The sequence below is a fragment of the Nanorana parkeri genome, unplaced genomic scaffold (genome assembly GCF_000935625.1).
Source record: "Nanorana parkeri isolate BGI_ZX_2015 unplaced genomic scaffold, ASM93562v1 scaffold124, whole genome shotgun sequence".
NCBI classification, from domain to species: domain Eukaryota; kingdom Metazoa; phylum Chordata; class Amphibia; order Anura; family Dicroglossidae; genus Nanorana; species Nanorana parkeri.
The window spans coordinates 2,166,104-2,183,166 of NW_017306392.1; the positions used below are offsets into that span (position 1 = coordinate 2,166,104).

General features: G+C 44.1%; 1 protein-coding gene across 5 annotated transcripts in view; it reads left to right on the plus strand.

Annotated features, from left to right (window-relative positions):
* The window catches only part of LOC108784710 (UDP-glucuronosyltransferase 2A1-like), a 35,791-nt gene that overhangs the window by 1,528 nt on the left and 17,200 nt on the right, over positions 1 to 17,063 (plus strand). For 2 of the 5 annotated variants that reach the window (XM_018553587.1, XM_018553589.1), the window contains exon 1: positions 9,230 to 9,960. The exons of 1 other annotated variant lie outside the window; for it this stretch is intronic. In XM_018553587.1, the coding sequence (XP_018409089.1) occupies positions 9,246 to 9,960 (715 nt within the window). In that variant the 5' untranslated portion in view covers positions 9,230 to 9,245. Of the gene's footprint in view, positions 1 to 4,922; positions 4,939 to 9,229; positions 9,961 to 17,063 lie in introns of those variants that run through there. 2 more of the 5 variants (XM_018553588.1, XM_018553590.1) reach the window with 2 other exon arrangements.

Sequence of the window (17,063 nt, forward strand, 5' to 3'; positions counted from 1 at the left end):
ATATATACATTTTTAAAGATAATAGAGTTCATACATGATGATCATGATTTTTCCATTTATTCATGTATATGTTTAAATGTATTTATGATGCTTATTTTTGATGAGTCCACTATTTGGTGTTTGATCTTTTACTATCTTGTTACCATAGGAGGAGGTTCTTGCCTGGTATGTTGCGGGACCTCGGTGCAATGTCATTTTGGCACAAGGTGCATGCCATTGAGGACATAGAGACAGATGCTCTTTTGCGAGACTCTCACAGCAAAGATTCTCTGCTAAAGATTCTCTACTGACTGACAGCATGTGATTTCAGATCTTTCTTTGGGGTCCTCTGCACTGACAATGAACAGGTTAGCACCAAAATTACACCATTCTAAGATCCCAGAGCTGCAAGATCATTCTTCCACAAGGCACAGTAAAGACTAGGGTTGCACAGATACCAAGTACAGTACTCAGTACAAGTACGAGTACATGTACCGATACTTTTGAGCTCCAAGACTACACTAGAGAAAAATTCAAAAGTATCTGTGCATCCCTAGTAAAGACCATGTTTTATATTAAAGGGTTTCTAAACCCTCCGGGTTTTTTGCCTATATCTACTGCTAGCAAGCAGTAGATATATGCAATAAGTTTTTTTTTTAAACGATTTAACAGCGGTTTAAACTAGGGCTGGTAATTATTAAAAATTTCCTGTTCGATTAATCGAAATTTTTTTTTATCGATTTAATTTCGATTAATTATAAAACGCTATTTGCTATCTGCAGACTTTTTTTTTTTTTTTGCAGAGGGATTAATCGTTAATTTCCGCAGCCCTAGTTTAAACCTACCCCGTTTTTGCCGCATGCTCCCGCCCGAGAATACGAAACTGCTCGGGCTGCCGCAAAGCATCCTGGGGTGGGTGCATGCGCAGTCCAGATTTTCAGCCCGGAGACGAGCAGAGACGCAAGGTAAGTCTATGGACGCGTGCACCCGCATGCAGACACCGCGAGATCGGAAGTGCCAGTAAGGACAAAGGAGTCAGCGCTGGATCGGAGAGCTGGCGCACCGCTGGAGGGACAGATGAAAACATCAGGAAAGAAGAGGAAGACCAGAATAAGAGACATCATTTAAGGTAAGTGCTAACATTAACATTGGGGGAGGGAAACATTTTTTTTTACTTTAATGTCACTTTAAGCCTTATCCACATATGAGTATCAGAACATTATATATTTTAACAAAGTGTGCCTTTTTAACAGTATTTAAGTGTTGTAGGACAGTAGGCAGTGTGTGAAGATGAAGAGCGCTGAAGGTATGACAGCAGGTAGTATCCATGGTAAAAGAGTGCAGAGAGTATGACAGCAGGCAGTATGTGCAGGACAGAAGTGGTCAGGGTATGACAAAAGGCAGAATGTCCATATATCTGTTGCATTTATCTTTATTTAAAGAAAAGAATAATCTGAGCCCAGATAGAAAAAAGATATCAACTAGGGTCTTAGAACAACTTCCCTTCAGCATTTAATATTTCTTGAGCATAGAGGGTTGGGGGTAAAAGATATAAAAAAAAGCAGTAGGAGGTACTTTTGCCACACAGCCAGTTTGCAACTCAGCTGTGGATTCCTCCCCTTCTGGGGATAACATTTCAGTATATTCTGTGTTGGGCTTCCTTTCTTCTATGCTGATAGCTTCAGGGTCTTCATCTGCCCCCTCTGGGCCACCCTACTTTAATTTGTTATCCAGAATGGAGTTTTCCACTGTTAAGGTGAATATTATGGGGAAATGGCTAACATGATTGATATTTCTAGACACATCCTTAGAAACCCCCTCTGATTCCCCTCTTAGTTTGTGCTTGCTCACTGAAGAAAAGAGGGAGGAAGAAACTGTATCCAGTTCTTAGGAGTCTTCTTGTGTAGAGTACCTGTACGTGATTTCTGTTCTTGTGGATGCGATCTGCACTTGTTTGCAGTTAAAACTGCCTACCTTGACCCTCCCAAAGATCACAAGTTTGGGGTCCCTTAAAATGCCAAAACGTGCTAACAGCCATGGAACCCACTGTTGCTTCTGTGGCAGTTTGTCAGACCTTATCGGTCTGGTCCAAGTCTATGGCCAGGGACCTCACATCTATCCTAACTGATCCTGATGTTTTAAAACAGTTAGCACCTTCTTGCCTCAGAAAAAGAAGCCTAAAGGTTCCAGTAACTAAGTCTCTCCCTCCCTCCCTTAAGAAGAGTTCCTTTAGTCCTCCCCAAGCATCAGTTTAAAACCCAAACAGTGAAGGCAATTCCGCTGTAAGACCTGGACCTCCAGGGTATCAAGTAGGCCCTCTCAGGCCCTCTTCCTTATAAAGGGGCACCCCCACTATGTCTGTCAGCCTTTTCGGTGTTCTGGGTGCAGGACATTCCCGATGCAATCCAGAGCGTCCTTTCACAGAGCTACAAGCTCCTTTGGGTCAGCTTTTCTCTCAAGGGGTCAAAGTTCCTGTTTCTTGAGGGAGACATTTCCAAGATTTTTATTCTAACCTGTTCACTGTTCCTAAGGCCAAGGGAGTGTTTCACCCTATCCAAGACTTGAAAGTCCTAAATCAGTTCCTATGGGTTCAGAAGTACCAAATGGAATCCACCCATTCTATGATTGCAGCCCTGCATCCAGGGGACTATTTAGCCTCAGTGGAAATCAAGGATGCAGAGTTACACATTACCATTTTGTTTCCCGTCTGTACTCCAGTGACTCTGTGAAACCTCAGTCTTGTATTTCTCTGCAACTTCTGCCATTCAAAAGCCTGACTGTTTGTTATCCCTGAAGGTCCTCACGTGGGACAACCAGATTCCTGTATCACCATTGCTAGGTGGATTCTGTTTTGACCATCTTGCAGGCCTGAATAAGCTAAAATGGAAAACTCCATCCTTCCCGGTCAAGACAAATTACACTAGAAGTGTGAGTACTTCTTGGGCTTTCCAGCACCAAGCTGCTGTCAGGGAAGCCCAGCCAGCAGTCATAGAACTGGTACTGCGAGAGCCATTGTGCATGCTTGTGTGAGACGATTTAGTGCTAGTAATGCTCGTAATCATGCACATGCACGCGGAAGCTGATGCTCGCATTCACGTGCAACGCCGCTCACGCAGATCAGCGTGCACATGCTCACATCTAATCATGGCACCAAAAGGCCTATTTAAACTTGCATCCACTCAGGGCTGAGAATTCTTCAGCTAGTGTCTGATGTTGATTCCTGATTTCTGATTGTTCCTGTTGTATCTAACCCGGCTTGATCCTCTGACTCTGCTGCTCTCCGCCTGTTCCTGACCTCAGCCTGTTCCACTACTCAGCCTCATGTATGCTGATTCGACACCACTTATCCTGCATGGCTTGACCTCGGCTTGTCCTGACCCAGCTTCCGTCTTCTGATTTTGTACTGCACAGCTCGCCAAAACTGATTTTTGCACTTGCTGACCAGTAATGTAATGGACACTGTTATATGCTTCTGACCGCTGCACATTGTATGCTTCAATGTGCTTAAAAGGGGCTACAGTTTTTGTGTCCTTATTCCATTCTATAACCCTCATGAGCCATTCAAAACCTTAATTTTTGCTTCTCCATTGACTCTAATGCATTTTGACAAGATGGTGAAATTTCGAGAAAATTTAAAAACTCTTAATTTTGCTCATGCCTATTTACAGCCATAGTGAATAGAACTACAAATGCCACAGTGAATATAATAACCAGTGTTACAATTAGGGCATTTGTCAACAGGCTTTTGTGTGCATCAGAAATGCTTTTCTCTCCGTACAAGTCTTGGGCATGCAAAAGCAGCTAGAATCAGGTCAAATGCGTGTCAGTATTTGTTATTGTCATCTTTTTGATAATTGGCACAGCTGCTTAGATGCTAATAGTTAGGAGTGCAGGACTTGGCACATTAGTAAATATTTAACTAACAAAAGTGTTATTTGGCACCTAAACCTTTATCCTATCTTTTAATATTCTAGTTTGCTATTTGGAAAAGGCAGTGTAAAGGAAAAGTAATGGTGAATAAAAAACAATTCCGGGTTTCATAATTTTTTTATAAAATAAATACCTTGTGCTACAAGGTGTCCCTCCTACTTATCTGTGAGAGTTGGATGGTATGACTAATATCTAATCTTATAATTATTCACAAGATACCTGTCTGAATATGGTTGCCTGTGGCTGTACTTCTGCTTCAGATTATAGGGAAATACTGATTAACATGCTGCCAAAATATAAAGCAAGAGAATATGAATAAAGTTGTTACTATTGACTTTTTTTATTCTACTTACATTCTGTGTTGTATTAGGGATATAATGTACATTCATACTGTGCATGAGAAACATTGGGCATTACACAACTATCACTTAGCAGCCTCTTTATTTTCAATGACATGCATTAAATATGTTGACCTGTAGATTGAGCATTGTAAAAAGACATGGAACGCTTTACCTTTATGGTAAAGGAATTTCCTTCTATAGAATGTATAGGATCATGTGATTTCCTGATAAACAAAGCTAACAAAGGTCAATGTTGCTGGGTGGTTCCTGCTTCACTCTTGTTCAGGACGTTTCTATGAGCAGCGGATCTTCAACATGCTCTGTGCAAGTGTTTTACTTTTGCTGCATGTAAGTTTCTTCAGCACAGCTTACTCAGGAAAAATTCTGGCTTGGCCAACAGACGGCAGTCATTTTATGAACTTGAATACAATCCTTGAAAAGCTTGCACACAAAGGCCATGAAGTAACAGTGCTGGTCAATTCAGCCAACCTTATCATGGACACGAACAAAACCTCAGCCTTAAAATTTCAAGTCTTCCCTGTTGCCTTTTCAAGAGACAGAAATGAAAAGCTCCTAGAAGAATTCTTGCGTATATGGATTTATGATCTGGCTAATATGTCGTATTGGGAATTCTTTACCCGAATGAAAAAAGCCATAGCAGATTCTATGGAGGTAGAGCGTCTAGTATGTGATGGCATAATAAAGAACAAGGAGATGTTAAAGAAGCTAAAAGAAGAGAAGTTTGATATTCTTGTTGCAGACCCGCTTGCTCCTTGTGGTGAACTTATCGCTGAAATCATCAGAGTGCCGTTTGTCTATTCCTTTAGGTTCTCAATGGCTAATATTATAGAAAGACTTTGTGGTCACCAGCCCATGCCGTTTTCTTATGTACCCGGTATCATGACTGAATTCACAGATAGAATGTCCTTTATAGAACGAGTAAGAAACACAATGTTCTATTTATCTCAAGATGTTTTATTTTATTCTATCCTTTCATCCTCCTGGAATGCATATTACAGTGAGGCACTAGGTAAGTACACTGCTGCATTTACTATGTTCTTAGGTGCTATAGAAATGTAATGTAAATGTACCTGTACAAGTCCCAAAAAAAGCCAGCATCCAAATTTGATCTGATCTTTAAGCTTTTATTACAGCATGGCAGATGGGAAAAAAAATCAATGCTAGATGCATTTCAGCCTTCATCTTTAGAAAGATGTCACTGGCCTGACCTACTTTTATGGGTCCATTACCATTCCCACTAACAAAACCTCATACAAATCAACCGGAGTGAAAAAAAGTAAAACAGCAACAAACAAAACTGTGACATTAAAAAAATATATACAAAAAACACATATAAAGCTGGCAATACACCTATAGATTACCTGCAGATTTTCTATGGTCAGATGGAAAAAGTGCAACAGATTCCTCCCTCTATGCTAAACTGTGTGGATGGAGGAATCTCCCACTGGGCCAAGCCTCAGTATCTTGCTAGTCGGCCCCACTGGCTCTCAAAATACCTGAACAATGGCTGCATCCAATCAGATTGTTCAGGTATTTTGAGAGCCAGTGGGGCCGACTAGCAAGATACTGAAGCTTGGCCCAGTGGGAGCTTCCTCCATCCACACAGTTTAGCATAGAAGGAGGAATCTGTTGCAATTTTTTGTTTCACACTGAATATTGATATGGTCCAAAAACAGTTAGACAAAATTAAGGTATTTAAAGCATTTAGACCGGACTGCTTACACCCACGTGTCCTCAAAGAATTGAGCTGTATAATTTCTAAGCCATTGTATCAAATTTTTAGGGACTCTCTTATCACTGGCTTGGTACCAATGGATTAGCACAAGGCAAATGTGGTGCCTATATTTGAAAAGTGATCAAAGTCTTACCTCTTCTAGTGTCCACAAATCTGATATGCACTTCCGAAGCATAATGCTGAATACATTTTATTAACATATTCACACTGGGAGAGAGATTATAGGGATCCTAGACATCCAGGGTATAACAGACAGACTCCAGACTCACCAGACCAACTCAGTAATCCAATGTAGATCCATTTGTTGCATAATCGAAAAGGTTGAGCTGCAAATGAACAGGGACGAACACAGGTCACCAGCAGGAGAGGCACCAGACCTGCTCCTGAGGTCTTCTATGTTCAAGGCACCTCCAGCAGTCATCCACTTTCTTAGTTCTCCTCCTCTGACAACAGCACAGGCCTCCTCCACTACTTGTTGCCTAGCAAAGCTTTTCCCGCACTTCAGCATCCTCAGGCCTAAGCTGGGGTTTGGCTGGGCAGCATCCAGCCCTGGACTAATCCATGGCTGGCACAAGACTAGACTGAGCACATGGCTTGGATTCCCTCCAGTATATGTACCTTATCCCAGCATGCAACACTGGTTTAGAGAGAGACCTAGTGATTGGCTGGTGAACTGTGCATACACTCATAGTGTCCCCCATTGGCCATCCCACACTACAGTAGAGCCACACTACACCCAGGTAGGTACAACCAATACCAGACACCTATAATCCAGCCAGATTGTCTGCAGCTCTGGTAATCACTAAATTTCTAGTAGCCACCTCATAAAAGGTGATGGGGGCTACACTAACATCATAAGCAATAGTCAGCATATGTTCACAAAAGACAGAAGTTGTCAAACAAACCGACTTTCTTTTTATGAGGAAGTAAGTGATAAATTGGACAGAGGAATGGCTGTGGATATAGTATACTTGGACTTTGCAAAAGCGTTTCACACAGTTCCCCACATGCGGCTAATGTATAAGTTAAGGTCAGTAGGTATCGAGCATTCCATCTGTAATTGGGTAGAAAACTGGCTTAAAGACTGTATTCAAAGAGTGGTGATCAATGCTTCACACTCTGAATGGTCTGAGGTTGTTAGTGGTGTCCCCCAAGGTTCAGTGTTGGGCCCTTTACTGTTTAATCTATTTATAAATGACATAGAGTTGGGGATTAAAAGTACTATTTCTGTGTTTGCAGATGACACCAAGTTATGTAGTGGAATACAGTCCTTACAGGATGTCTCCAACCTACAAGCAGACCTGAATGCACTGTGTGATTGGGCATCTATTTGGCAAATGAGGTTTTAGCCTTGTAGGACATTTTGCATATACCGTAAAATATATTTAAGAAGAATCCTCTACTTTCATATTAGCAGCATATTGTAGAGAAAAATGAGAAAGTAAACTAATACGTCCTGCATTTATATAGTACAAAATTATAAAGTGGAAACATCATATATACACATACTGTAATACATATATAATGAGTTGTATGAATAAGCAACAATCGGAACATTTAGCTTTTGTGTTGAGGTAACTAAAGTTAATTAAGGGTTTGTAGATAGAAGTACAAGAGTTCAATGACAACTTTTCTGACCTTGGCTTAAGGAACAATAGGTTCAATGCCAAGACAGCTGTCCTCTAACCTTGATGTGAGGGAGTCTTATCAAGACAAGAAGTGCCATCTAATATTCTTGGCACAATCAAATATGAGTACAAGTGGCTTATTACTATCTGATTTTTGGAGATAATACAAGGTAATACAGATGGTTCTACTGTTCAAACCCCTATTAAAGGGGCCTGCAAGCCCAAATTATTTGAACCCGCCTGCCTGAGTTGCTGCGTGTTCTCGGCTGGCTGAATAAACCTTCTTCTTGAACATCTGCCTGGTGTGACATCCTCTGTTTTATTCTACTTTACTGGACTCGGGGACTCTGCTAGGCAATGGACCCGGGGACTCTGCTAGGCAATGGATCCGGGGACTCTGCTAGGCAATGGACCCGGGGGACTCTGCTAGGCAATGGACCCGGGGACTCTGCTAGGCAATGGACCCGGGGACTCTGCTAGGCAATGGACCCGGGGACTCTGCTAGGCAATGGACCCGGGGACTCTGCTAGGCAATGGACCCGGGGACTCTGCTAGGGAATGGAACCGGGGACTCTGCTAGGCAATGGAGCCGGGGACTCTGCTAGGCAATGGACCCGGGGAAACTGCTAGGCAATGGACCCGGGGACTCTGCTAGGCAATGGACCCGGGGACTCTGCTAGGCAATGGACCCGGGGACTCTGCTAGGCAATGGACCCGGGGACTCTGCTAGGCAATGGACCCGGGGACTCTGCTAGGCAATGGACCCGTGGACTCTGCTAGGCAATGGACCCAGGACTCTGTTATGCAAAGGACTCAGGACTCTGCTACGCAATGGACCCAGGACTCTGCTACGCAATGGACCCAGGACTCTGCTACGCAATGGACCCAGGACTCTGCTACGCAATGGACTCAGGACTCCATTAGGCAATAGAATCATGACTCCTGTTACACAACGGACTAAAGACTTCTGCTACATAATGGACTCAGGACCCTGCATGCAACGGATTTAGGACTTTGCCAAGTAATTGACCCAGGACTCTGCTACACAATGGACTTAGGACTCTGCCTTGCCATGAATCCAGGACTTTGCTACACAGTGGACTCACCCAATTTAATGTCATGCTTAGTAGAGCATCATGCCATATAGGACTATTCTAGGGGTAATAAGGGGCATGTATGAAGTTAGAACATTTCTACACAATGGAAATTAAACTTCCATGATTTCACTTCTTGCCATCGGGTGAGTTGCAAAAGAAAGGGGGTGATCGCCCTCCGGCCCTGTCCTCCCCTGATTTAAAGACATCCTGCAGTTCTTCTTTAGGTCTGTGAGCTTGATTCTAGAAGCAAGCACAAATGTTCAATCAATGGTTATTCATACTGTGTACAAGCAATATTGTGCATTACACAACATTAAACGTTTTGGCCTGTAGATGGAGCATTGTGAGAAGACATGAAAAGCTTTTCTTTATCCGATGGTAAAGGGACTTCCTTCTATAGAACGTAAAGGATCATGTGATTTCCTGATAAACCAAGCTAACAAAGTTCAGTGTTGCTGGGTAGTTCCTGCTTCACTCTTGTTCAGGAAGTTGCTACAAAAAGCAGATCTTCAACATGCTCTGTGCAAGTGTTTTACTTTTGCTGCATGTAAGTTTCTTCAGCACAGCTTACTCAGGAAAAATTCTGGCTTGGCCAACAGACGGCAGTCATTTTATGAACTTGAATACAATCCTTGAAAAGCTTGCACACAAAGGCCATGAAGTAACAGTGCTGGTCAATTCAGCCAATCTTATCATGGACACCCACAAAACCTCAGCCTTAAAATTTGAAGTCTTCCCTGTTGCCTTTTCACGACACAGAAATGAAGAGCTACTAGAAGAATTCTTGCGCATATGGATTTATGATCTGGCTAATATGTCGTATTGGGAATTCTTTACCCAAATGAAAAAATCCATAGCCGACTCTAAGGAGGTAGGGCGTCTAGTATGTGATGGCATAATAAAGAACAAGGAGATGTTAAAGAAGCTAAAAGAAGAGAAGTTTGATATTCTTGTTGCAGACCCGCTTGCTCCATGTGGTGAACTTATCGCTGAGATTATCGGAGTGCCGTTTGTCTATTCCTTTAGGTTCTCAATGGGTAATATTATGGAAAGACATTGTGGTCACCAGCCCATGCCGTTTTCTTATGTACCCGGTATCATGACTGATTTCACAGACAGAATGTCCTTTATAGAACGAGTAAGAAACACAATATACTATTTATCTCAAGATGCTTTATTTTTTTCTATTTTTTCACCCTACTGGGATGCATATTACAGTGAGGCACTAGGTAAGTACACTGCTGCATTTTCTATGTTCTTAGGTGCTATAGAAATCTCCCCAAGCTTGTTTAATGTAAATGTACTGGTACAAGTCTCAAAAAGGAATATTTCCTTTTTGAGACTTGTAATATGACATCCAATATTTAAGATTTTTTTTACAGCATGTCAGATATAAAGGAAATCAATGCTAGGTTCACCTTCATCTTTAGAAAGATGTCACTGGACTGACCTCCTTTTATACGTCCATCACTATTCCCACTAACAAAATCTCATACAAATTATCAACCGGAGTTAGGCCTCCACAAAAAGTAACCCAGCAACAAAGACTATAATATTGTAAGCATCAATGATATTAAAAATATACAAAAAAATACATATAAGTCATCAGAAATGTACTGTTAGCATGGGCATGAACAGCCCAATTCAATGTCTAAATGTCATGCTTAGGAGAGCATTAGGCCATACAGAGCTATGCTAGGGGTAATAAGCATGAATGAAGTTACAAATCTTTACACAATGGAAATTAAATTTCCATGTTTTCACTTCTAACCATTGTGTAAGTTGCAAAAGAAAGAGCTGTGGATCACTACAGAGGACAGTCACTACTTGTTTACTCAGGGAGACCAGCAAATCTATAGCCCACAGGGGTTTAACTAGTCAAAGAAGGCTGTACAACTGCTATGGGACCCAGAAGCATAGAAGGCCAAAGCTGTTCAGCTATACAGTGATTTATGCATAAAATAATTCTATATACAGTTTTGGAAACTACCATAGAATTGCAATGAAATCAGTTCGATTCTGTGCTATTAGAGGAACGACTTCCAGATGAATATTGGATACACAGGGGGCTCTTTGGTTTCCCTTTGAGGCCCCATCACACGTTGTTGCAGCACTAACAGCCAGCCATAAAGAAGAGCTCCAGGAAAAAAAGAATTTCACCTTGTAACTAGCTTTTCGTTCCAGGTCTGGTGCGGTCAGAAAAAATGCTGCATGCAGACATTGCTGTGCCAGCGATCGCACTGCGACCGTGGGGCGTGGCATACGGTGCCATTGACTTCAATGCACCGCCATGCCCCCTCCCGCCCCAAAACGCAGTGAGCCGGCCAGGGATGCAACCCAGTGTGTTCCGGTACAGAATCGGTGTGAACTATTCATTGCCATGCAGTTCCTAGGCGAGTCACTCAGCCAACCATGGCATGCATGGGATGGAGTGACTCTGATTGGAACTGAATGACTGAATGACAATGCATGGGACTGTGTGACTCTCCTTGGAAATGGGTGGCAATGCATGGGACTAAGTGACTCTCCTTTGAACTGCATAACGCATGGGACTGAGTGACTTCCGTGGGCTGCATTGGCGCAGTTCCGAGGAGAGTCACTCAGTCTCATGCGTTGTGACATGGCTTTCAGGGGAATCACTCAGTTTCATGGATTTTCATGCAGTTTAAAAAGGAGTCCCTCAGCAAGATGTATAACAATGCAAGAGACTGTGTGACTCTCCTTTGAAACTGCCTGACAATGCATGGGACTAAGTGATTTTGCTGGGAGATGTGTGACAACGCATGGGACTGAGTGACTCCACTGGGAACTATGTGACAACGTATGGGACTGAGTGACCCTGCTGGGAGCTCTGTGACAACACATTGGACAGAGTGACTCCGCTGGGAGCTATGTGACAACGCATGCGACAGAGTGACTTTAGTTAAAAAATGTTGTTGAGCAAAGAACTACAGTTAAAGAAATCCAGCTGATGGGTGAAGAAGGAAATGAGTTCAGGTGTATGACATTGAATTATTTTTCACTTGTGTAACATGATCACAAAGCACAATGATAGGATTAATGAGTAACTTGCAATAGCAAACATCGTTGGAGGTTTTTATTGCAAAAGATTTGGGCATCTGATGCAGTTTAGTAATACACATGTCAAGAGAGCATTGAAGGCCTGTTCAAACTGGGTCCGTGCGTTAATTGCACGGTTGCGATTAACTCATGGTACTGTGTAAAACACCTACCACATGCATGCACTACCTTTTTTTGCAGAAATAGTTTTTATTAAAGATTTTCACAGACAATATAATGTTAAAACATACAAAGGCAGCAACGGGTGAGCAATATTTAAGGTTATACCATATCACTACTTAAAACCATCAGTATATGTGATAATGGGCCCTAGATCGAGCCGTACCCATGTCAAACTACCCACCCCCGCAGGGGGATTCACTAACAAAAAGATCCAACCCGGAGGGGACCATCACACCTGAGTGGGGTAAGGCCCCGGGCCCCCAACGTTGAATAGAAAACATGGGACCATACGGAGAGGCATGAGCCCATTAAAAGGTCAAATTAAATGCAACACCTAAAGCTACCAGACATAGACAACATAATAGACGCACAACAAGACAAGACAATTAGACGACAAAAAGGAAATGAGAGGAGAAGAAAAAAGAGAATGGGAGGTAAAGGGGTACTGCGTGATCAGTGAAAAACGATCATGAAGCTAAGCCAGGGTCCTAAACTCATCAGATTCCATGAACAGTAGCCAGGGCCTCCATCTGGATAGAAAGCCATCGGACCTGTGCAACCGTTCGGCAATCAGCTCCTCAGATCTCATTGGTCGGCACAATTCTGCAGTCAACTCCCCCAGGGTAGGGATCACCTGAGAGTTCCAATGCCTAGGAATCAGTGCCCTGGCAGCACTCACAAACAATCTCAGGTGGGATTTCTTTGCTTTGGAGATGGAGCCTGAGAAGACAGATAGTATTGGCATCTGGGGTGTGAAATGGAGCTCTCTATGCACTACCTTTTTTAATGACACCGTAGCGCATGGTATTGCAGTACCACATGTCTATTGCAGTACCACGTGTCTATTGCAGTACTGTCGATTGCATTGCGGGTGGGAGGTGTGTTTGGGGTGCCATTCAAACGCACCTCCCACACTAACACACGGTACCGAACAGAACCATGAGATTAAAGGTGTGAACAATTTCTCACTATGCAAACTTTTTAAAGAAGTAGAATAAAGGACTATCAAGTTACCAATTTAGAAATGTACACATTGGGTCTGCGTACTGTTTTTGTATGGATGTTCCTAAAAAGTTAAGTAAGAATATATTTTTTTTTTTTTTAGCCAGGTTAATATAAAATATTGCATATGACTATTCTCAATTTCAATTTCCAGGCAGCAGGTGAAGCTCCCGGATCCTTTTCCAATCTTTAAGCCCTGATTCACACCTGAGCATTTTGTAGCTTGAAGCTCAAAGCTCCAAACCGCTCAACAAACAAAATCCCACTACTTGTTACATGAGCAATGATGTGTCTGTAGTTTGATGCCTGAAGCTCAAAAAAGTACATGAGCTGTTTTTGAGGCAGCATGGGACATTTTGGCCCCATAGACTTTAATGACAGTACCTGAAAAGGAGCATTTTCTTAACAATCATCTCCTCCTCCTAGTACCAAGCTTTCCATTGGCTAAAACAAAAATGCTCAAGCCTGAACAGGGGCTGACTGGCAACTTTTAGCCCAGGGGGCAAGTACAACCCAGAGGCCCATGGTGCAGTGACTTGGCCCACTTCTCACTTTGCCTCTTACCCTGCCCCCACTTGCCACTTTTGCCATCCATGTAACAGTAGTGTGATTGGTCGGGTGATGTGAGGACTCAGTAGGAAGTCCATGAAAGGGGTGACTGGCTGGGCTCTCTAAATGGTTCTGGCCTAACTCCGCTTCATGTCCGCTACTTAGGCACTCTCACTCACTGTGGGCCACCGGACTTCTAGGCTGTGAGCTGTTGGGAGGATAGTGGGAGGAGCCAGACCGTGTCAAAGTCAGTGTTCTATAATTTTTCTCGACCCCATACATTTTCTCGACCGAGTCACTTACGGTGAGACCGTGTCATTCAAATCAGCTGTTTTCATGACCCCCTTTCTTCATGCACACCTGGAAGTAACACGGTAGATGCATTCCTGGGTTGAGGGAAATTATAGCACACCAGTAGCAGACGGATACCTCGTCAGTACGGTACACAACCGATGCGACCCTGGTAGTTCTGCCACTAACTCTAAGCTGTAGAGCAGGGGTAGCCAAACTCCGTCCCTCCAGCTGTGGTGGAACTACAAATCCCATGAGGCATTGCGAGATTCTCACAGCCACAGACATGACTCCTGGAGAGAGATGCATCATGGGATTTGTAGTTCCACCACAGCTGGAGGGCCGGAGTTTATTGGCCACACAGGGTCACACATTCACTCTAAGCCTGATGAAGGGGACCCTGTGTGGCCCCGAAAGCGCTTGATTCTACTTTGAGTGACTTCTGAAAATAAAAAATGAAGATTCACTGAAATTGACGTGTTTGTCATGCTGGAGTGCTGGTGACTTTTCTTTACATAACGCTAGCTAGGACTCTATCACCCAGCATGTGTGCCCAGACTTGCTCCGTCATGTTTCTGCTTTTTCTGGGAAAAGTTTATAACGCAAAGTGAAGGGTTCAGTGATGTAATACAGAGTGTAGAGGTTAGTGGTGTCATGTAGAGGCCAGCAATGTAATGCACAGTGCAGTGGTCAGAAGTGTAATGCACAGTACAGAAGTCAGTGGTGTAATGCAGTGGTCAGCGGTGTGATGCACAGTGCAAGGGCAGTGTAATGCAGAGTGTAGTGGTCAGTGGTGTAACGCAAAGTGCAGAGGACAGCACAGTACAGAGTTCAGCAGTGCAATGCATAGTACAGAGGCCAGCGGTGTAATGCAGAGTACAGAGGTCAGTGGTATGATGCACAATAAAGAGGTCAGCAATAACGCACAGTACAGAAGTCAGTGCTGTGACGCACAATGCAGAGGCCAGTGGTCTAACGCACAGTGAAGAGTTCAGTGGTGTAATGTGGAGGTCAGTATGTACGCAGTGCAGATGTCAGCGGTGTAATGTAGAGGGTCAGTATGTAACGCAGCGCAGATATCAGCTGTGTAATGTAGAGGTCAGTATGTATGCAGTGCAGAAGTCAGTGGTGTAATGTAGAGGTCAGTATGTACGTGGTGCAGAGGTCAGCAGTGTAATGTGGAGGTCAGCTGTGTAATAATGAGGTCAGCATGTAACGCAGTGCAGAGGACAGCGGTGTAATATAGACATCAGAGTTCACTATGTACTCAGTGCAGAGGTTAGCGTTATCATATAGAGGTCAGTATGTACGCAGTGCAGAGGTTAGCATAATCGTATAGAGGTCACTAAGGTCACTATGTACGCAGTGCAGAGGTTAGCGTTATAATATAGAGGTCAGTATGTACGCAGTGCAGAGGCCAGCGGTGTAATGTGAAGGTCAGAGTTCACTATGTATGCAGTGCAGAGGTATAATATAGAATTCAGGATGTACGCAGTGCAGAGGCCAGCGTTGTAATGTGGAGGTCAGTATGTAATGTACTGTAGTGCAGAGATCAGCGGTGTAATGTAGAGGTCAGTATGTAAAGCAGTGCAGAGGACAGCGGTGTAATGTGAAGGTCAGAGTTCACTGTGTATGCAGTGCAGAGGTATAATATAGAATTCAGGATGTACGCAGTGCAGAGGCCAGCGGTGTAATGTGGAGGTCAGTGTGTAATGTACTGCAGTGCAGAGATCAGCGGTGTAATGTAGAGGTCAGTATGTAACAGTGCAGAGGTCAGTATGTAACGCAGCGCAGAGGTCAGCAGTCTAATGTAGAGGTCAGTATGTACGCAGTGCAGGGGTCAGCTGTGTAATGTAGAGGTCAGAATGTACGCAGTGCAGAGGCCAGCAGTGTAATGTACAGGTCAGAATGTACGCAGTGCAGAGGTCAGAATGTACGCAGTGCAGAGGCCAGTGGTGTAATGTAGAGGTCAGAGATCAGTATGTAATGCAGCGCAGAGGCCAGCGGAGGAATGTAGAGGTCAGCAGTTAGAATGTAGAGGTCAGCAGTTAGTATGTAGAGGTCAGCGGTGTAATGTAGAGGTTAGAAAGTTTGCAGTGCAAAGGCCAGCTGTGTAATGTAGAGGTTAGAGATCAGTATGTAATGCAGCGCAGACGTCAGCAGGGGAATGTAGAGGTCAGCATGTATGCAGTGCAGAGGCCAGCAGTGTAATATAGAAGTCAGAGGTCAGTATGTACACAGTGCAGAGGTTTAATGTAGAGGTTAGAAAGTACGCAGTGCAGAGGCCACCCGTGTAATGTAGGTGCCAGGGATTAGTATGTAATGCAGTGCAGAGGTCAGCGGGGGAATGTAGAGGTCAGTATGTATGCAGTGCAGAGGCCACCGGTGTAATGTAGAGGTCAGCAGTCAGTATGTACGCAGTGCAGAGGGCAGCGGTGTAATGTAGAGGTTAGAAAATACGCAGTGCAGAGGCCAGCAGTGTAATATAGAGGTCAGAGGTCAGTATGTACGCAGTGCAGAGGTGTAATGTAGAGGTTTGAAAGTATGCAGTGCAGAGGCCAGCGGTGTAATGTAGGGGTCAGAGATTAGTATGTAATGCAGTGCCGAGGTCAGCGGGGGGGTGTAGAGGTCAGCGGTCAGTATGTACGCAGTGCAGAGGCCAGCGGGGGAATGTAGAGGTCAGCGGTTAGTATGTATGCAGTGCAGAGGTCATGCAGAAAGAACAGGTACTTACAGTTGTACTTTTCTTTCCTTCTTCAGGTAATGTGCCCTCTTCTCTTCCTCTCCTTGTGGTGGGGGGTGGGGGGGAAGCAGTAAAGTTGCCTGCATGTCCTGAGGCGATACCTTCAGCCGTCTCATGGTTTCTCCTGCTGTGTCTTTTGGTCCCGCGCAGCATAACTATGCTGCTGGCCAATCGTGTGCAGTCTCCCTCCCAGGCCAGCCTATAGCAGCTGAAAGGGGAGGGAGCTGCCGCCCGTGGCCGCCGAGGAGCCCGATCGGTACACGGGCATCAAAGAAAGAATTCGTCTCCTCCTGTAAAAACGGCCCCCGCAGGCGCCGCTGCAGGGGCAATTAATTATTTTATCTCTCCACTTTCGGCCGCTGCAGCAGAACGGCCGAGAGCGGAAAGATAAAAAAGAGTGATTACCGCTGCTGCGGCGCCGGCGGGGGGCGTTTCTAAAGGCATTAGAGAGGCCCGGGGGGCAATTGCCACCCTGCCCCCCGGCCCAGTCCGCCCCAGAGCCTG